The sequence below is a fragment of the Salvia hispanica genome, chromosome 3, assembly GCF_023119035.1.
Source record: "Salvia hispanica cultivar TCC Black 2014 chromosome 3, UniMelb_Shisp_WGS_1.0, whole genome shotgun sequence".
Classification (NCBI taxonomy): Eukaryota; Viridiplantae; Streptophyta; class Magnoliopsida; order Lamiales; family Lamiaceae; genus Salvia; species Salvia hispanica.
In genome coordinates, this window is record NC_062967.1 from 35,728,453 (window position 1) to 35,734,222 (window position 5,770).

The 5,770-nt window shown below is 38.5% G+C and overlaps 1 protein-coding gene across 1 annotated transcript; it reads left to right on the plus strand.

The window, feature by feature from the left end:
- Window positions 1-1,814: 1,814 nt before the first annotated feature.
- Window positions 1,815-4,114, plus strand: LOC125211370. The gene is made up of 3 exons (XM_048111121.1): window positions 1,815-2,613; window positions 2,767-3,105; window positions 3,179-4,114. The coding sequence occupies exons 1-3, from the start codon at window positions 2,167-2,169 to the stop codon at window positions 3,737-3,739; spliced, it is 1,347 nt and encodes a 448-aa protein (XP_047967078.1). The 5' UTR covers window positions 1,815-2,166; the 3' UTR covers window positions 3,740-4,114.
- Window positions 4,115-5,770: the final 1,656 nt, after the last annotated feature.

The following is a 5,770-nucleotide window of genomic DNA, read 5'->3' on the forward strand; positions in this document are numbered from 1 at the left end:
GTTAATCTGGTGCGGGCTAATCGGGTTTTGATCTTATCGGGCTAAAAATTTCCGACACTAACCCTATAAATTTGGTGGGCTATTCGGACCAACCCACAGGTTACAAGCTACATTGAAGTCCCTACCCATATTAATGTGAAATAAGAACCACCTAGAAAAGGACTCACAATCACAAAATCACACTTGTAGTGTGATTTTGTGCTACATTTTTCATGAGCACATGTAATGTTATTTTGTTCTACATTTTACATGGAAAATGAAAATGTATATAATATGTTTGGTTGCTTCGTGAATTTTACGTGAACTTAGAGTTTGAAAATGCGGTATAAATGTACCATGTCTTTCCTTTGATGGTAAATTTATCGTCAAAAAGTAGGAGTAAAAGAATTCATGGGAAATTTAATAACAATTTAGTGGTTCTACATTTTTTACATTGAAAACATTAGAAAATGAGAAAAATAATCACATTAAATATTTTATGGAATGAAAATGAAGAAAAAGAAATAAGTATACTATTCCATCTGTCTAATCAAATAGCCATCTTACATAAAAATAGAAAATGGGTGCAAATATATGTATTATAAAAAAAGAACACATGTCTTTAAAGTGCATTCAGTAATTAATTCTCCCAACTTAAATGAAGGACAATTATTATTTCTCTCGTCCGTGCGACCAAAATTATTCACAATCCCCTAGCCAATATACACCTTTTCTTATAAACGATACTACTACTATTATTTTATGATAATACTACTACTATTATATAATGAGATCATGCAAGTAGCCATTCTAATTAAAACTTAATCATTCATTCATTCTAATTAATATTCTAAATTCCCTAATTAATTAGGAGCGCGGCATGCGAAGCGCTCATATAAAAGTGTGACCAAATGGAATTATCTAATTCAACATGACCAATATCATGGTTTGAACACAAGAATGGAATTTAAAATCAAACAATAAATTTTAGTTTAAACTTACTAAAAATATAATTTAAGATATATATATATATATATATATATATATATATGTGAAATTATGAATTGTAATTTAACTGGATTGATAACAAGTTAGAGAAGAATATTTTTCTGCTACATGCAACTTTGTTAAATATTTTTGTTACTCCTCATAGTATAACTTCGAACCTATTATTACATGAGGTTTTTCATTAATTCTAAGCATTTATTTATGGCACTCACGTCTCGATCTATATGTTCGTACATTCGAATGATATCTTTGTTATTCAAGTGTCACATCAACTCGTGATTTAAACCATCTATAATCTACATGCCATAAATTGCATGAGACCCAATGGTCTCACCACTAGTCATTTTAATTAAAAATTATATAATTAAAACAAATCACTAAAAAAGATTAATTAAAAAAACTTCAAACATTTTAATATGCAACTATTGTTGCCTTATGACAACACCTCATTGGAAGAACATTTTGGCTATTCAATTATGCTGACTTGTAGGCAGTCCGAGCTTCGTCTAGTCTTTACTTTGACGACGTAAGTGTCTTCAGGCCATTTGCAAGGTTGATAAAAAGATGTTATAGACCGATAAAAGACTGGTAGATGTACAATTTTTAATATTATGGATATCCTTAGATGAATCACAAAAATAAATGAGAAACCGCTCAAATGAGGGCAAGGCGTTATAGAGTTTGTGAGGTAAATAAGGAAATAAATAGGAGTAGCATTGTTAATATAATTTGAAAGGATTACTAAATAAGAAGAATAAAAATATTTAGATAAAGATTCCAATAAAATTGCAAAATGAGCATGCGCACATGCCTCAGCTTTCACATTCCAAGGGAAAAGGAAGCAACACTGGAGAGCAGAGCTCACACACTATCTCTCATCTTCTCTTTCTTTCTCACCACAGCTCGCTTTCACCACTCTCTCTCAGTCCTTCTCTAACTAAAAAACACACTCATCACTCCCGCTTTCCCTCTCTCACTCTCACTACCGCCGAAATTCCTACTCCTCACGCAAAACTGGCCGCCGCCGCCCCATCACGCCATCCCTATTTCATACTATCTCACTCCTAGTCCTCCGCCCTACACCAAATCCGCGTTTCCGATTTCCTCAATTTATACACCTACACATAACACACTACATTCCATATACATATAACTGATTTGGTAGTTAGGGCACGGAAGATGGAGAGGAAGCAGGGGCATGGATTCCTCTCGGTGGTGCGCGCCCTATCTCCGGCGAGGTCGCGGGGGAAGAGTCCAGGACGGAGCAGGTCGCCGATGTCCGGACTTCTCCGGCGGAAAGTCGCCTCGAGCAACTCCGACTCGTCGATTGCGAGATCGGGCAGTTTGAGGCCTATGGGGGAGACGCTCACGCCGCTCATGGAGGGTCCGGATCCGGACGGAGAGGAAATCGGCGACTCCAAGCGCCTCGGCTCCGCCCTCGGCCAGTGGGTACGCGGCCAGCTCACTCGAAACCCCTCCGTAGCCGTCAATGACAGCGGCGCCGGCGGAACCGCCAGGATGTCTGATTTGCGGCTGCTGCTCGGAGTAATGGGAGCGCCGCTCGCTCCGGTGCACGTATGCGCCACCGATCCTTTGCCACATCTCAGCATAAAGGATACCCCCATTGTACGTATTATCCATCGTCAATTTCATTGTTCTCGTGATCTGCGTTTAATTCGAACATTGTTGAGATTTAGGTTATTAATTTTAGCCTAATCGCCCAAAATCATGGTGAAATTATGAATATATGTGTTTAATTAGGTTTTCACGATTTGGTAGGAAACGTCGTCGGCGCAGTACATAGTGCAGCAATACACCGCCGCTTCAGGCGGGCAGAATGTGGTGAGGAACGCCTACGCGATGGGGAAGGTGAGGATGGTGGCTTCCGAGTTCGAAACAGCATCAAAAGTAGTGAAGAGTAGGAATGTGAGTAGAGCTGCCGAATCAGGCGGATTCGTGCTGTGGCAGATGAATCCGGATATGTGGTATGTAGAGATTTCCGTTGGAGGGAGCAAGGTTCACGCTGGCTGCAACGGCAAGCTAGTCTGGAGGCACACGCCGTGGCTGGGCGCTCACACGGCGAAGGGGCCTGTCCGGCCCCTTCGCCGTGCCCTGCAGGTGAAAATAGTACCACCAATTTTGAAGTGTATGTGTTCACACACTTAAACTGATCTTGATCTTTGAAATGCAGGGGCTTGATCCGAGGACGACTGCTAGTATGTTTGCTGATTCGATCTGCATTGGGGAGAAGAGCATCAAGGGGGAAGACTGCTTCATTCTGAAGGTTGCTGCTGATCCCGGGACGCTGAAGGCGAGGAGCGAGGGGCCGGCTGAGATCATAAGGCATGTCCTGTTCGGCTACTTCAGCCAGAAGACAGGGCTGCTGATTCACATGGAGGATTCGCATCTCACCCGCATCCAATCCAACGGTGGGGATGCCGTCTACTGGGAGACCACCATCAACTCGTTCCTGGACGACTATCGCCCCGTTGAAGGGATCATGATAGCTCACTCGGGGCGGTCTGTGGTGACCCTTTTCCGGTTTGGGGAGATGGCAATGAGCCACTCCAAGACCAGGATGGAGGAAGCCTGGACGATCGAGGAGGTCGCCTTCAATGTTCCAGGTCTGTCGATGGACTGCTTCATTCCACCGGCTGACTTGGGGTCGGCCTCCATCAGCGAGCTCCCGGTGGAGGAGAGGGGAAAGGCGAGTAATCGGGCGAAAGTTGGTGTGTGGAAGGTGGAGATATGAGGGAGTAGTGTTGATAGTATTTGGGTAGTGCAGTTTCTAATTTTTACTAACACAGCAAGAAATAACAAACTAGGGCTGTAGTAGTAAATGGGTTTTTTCCTCCATGAAATCTGTGTTTGTAGCAGAGCTCATTTGTAAGGGCAAATGGAGGCTAATCTAATATTTTCTTAGATGGTGAAAAGCTTTAATATTAGTATCGGCAAAGCCATTGTGAATTTTCTTGTTTTTGTGCCTAATATAAAGGGCAATTAGCAGTTGGAAAAGGGTAATACATACTGCTTCAAGATTTGTGTGTTGCTTAGTTGAAGGAATTTCCTCTGTAAACATGAGATCTTGTTATGTAATACAGCAAGGGAAAACCAGTCTTTGTTTTAATCTTGATGAAGAACTAAACTGTGTGTATATGTATACAGTATACAGCTGTTTTTGGTTAGTTTGAGATATAGTGGAGAGCAGCATCTGTGTAGGGCAAGTTGTAAAAATGCTTTAATAATGTGGGTTGCTTTTCCCAATTCTCATTGCTACTTTATGGGAATAATTTGGTTTGACTTGGACCAGACCCCATAAATTTGATGACTTGCTAATTAAAAAATACTTTCATTAAAACAGAAATTCTTTTATTTTAGATCTGTCTCTTAAAAATAGAATTTTTTTTTTAAAAGAAAATTTATGCAATCTATAAGTAAGATTTATTTTTTATTGACACACTTTTCTTTTATATTTCTCTTTATCAAATTTGCATTACATCTCGTGTCATTTTAAATGTTTCTATTTTCAGGGGACGGAGGGAGCATAAAATTTAGTGAAATTTTAATATGTCTCTGACTAGTATTTTTTAATTAAATGATGCCAATATGAGTAAATAATAGTACTATTATTTAAATTATTTTCTCATTTATCATATCTATAGTATGGAAAAATTGATGATAAATTCAAATTTATGATTATTTTAAATGATTTTTCAAGTTACGTGGTGCATCAAAATTTAATCAAAGTTCATTAGTTTTTGACAAATTGCCCTAAAAAGTAACATGGGAGTATAGAGTTGAAGGAAGTAGATTGAACCTAGGCACGAGTTGCTGCTAAAAACTTCCCCAAGCCCATGTGATTTTCATCATCACTCCCTCTCTTTGCTTGTGTTATAGAGTGAGAGAAATCACTTTGTACTTAGTAGGAGTACAAGGTTTCATATCAACACATAAAAGAAAATATGAAGTGGAAAGAGGTAGAGAGCATGGCACAAAACATCAATGACAAGTTTGATATGTTAGCCAAGACCATAAATAACTTTTCTATTGCTTGTATTTATAATGGTATATTTAATTTGATTAATTGTATTCAAAATTGTGAACATGACATTTTTTTAAGACTGGTATGAAATATAATCAATTGCAAAATGGTAGTAGTGGTTTATTGATAGTTTGGATTAAAAAAAAATTAGTTAAAAATTGATGATATTTTTTCTAGTAGTATATCATTTCACCAAACATTTGCTTCTATTAATTGTGCACTAGTAGTAGAGTATAGAGAATGGACAGGGAAGGTTCCACACATCGTGATGTTGACTGGTGCCAAGAAAAAAGGTGAATAATTACACATTTACAGCGTAAAGAGAACAATAATTAACATATGGGATTAAATGAGATAATATTTACAGCATTGACGATAAATTTTTTTTACCATTTGTGGCACATGTTAGACTCCCTCCAATTATTATTAATTAAGTCGTTTTTTTTTTGGAAAAGTTACAAAACAATTAAAATATTTTTATTTTTGATAAAAAAAGTTAGAGTACTTTCCTCTTACTTTATTATTTCTTCACCCCTCTTATTTTATTCTCCTTTTAGTTATTTACCATTTATTTAAAGACTATTCTTAATCCGTATCTAAAGAAAATATCTCAATTAACAAGGAACAGAGATCCATCCTAGCGGGCTTGATTAGGGCAGGAACGCCCAGATTGGGGCGGCTCGATTTCAACCCGGGGTGGGTAGCTTGGCAGCATTGTGGTGGTCGCCGGGCCGTGGAATG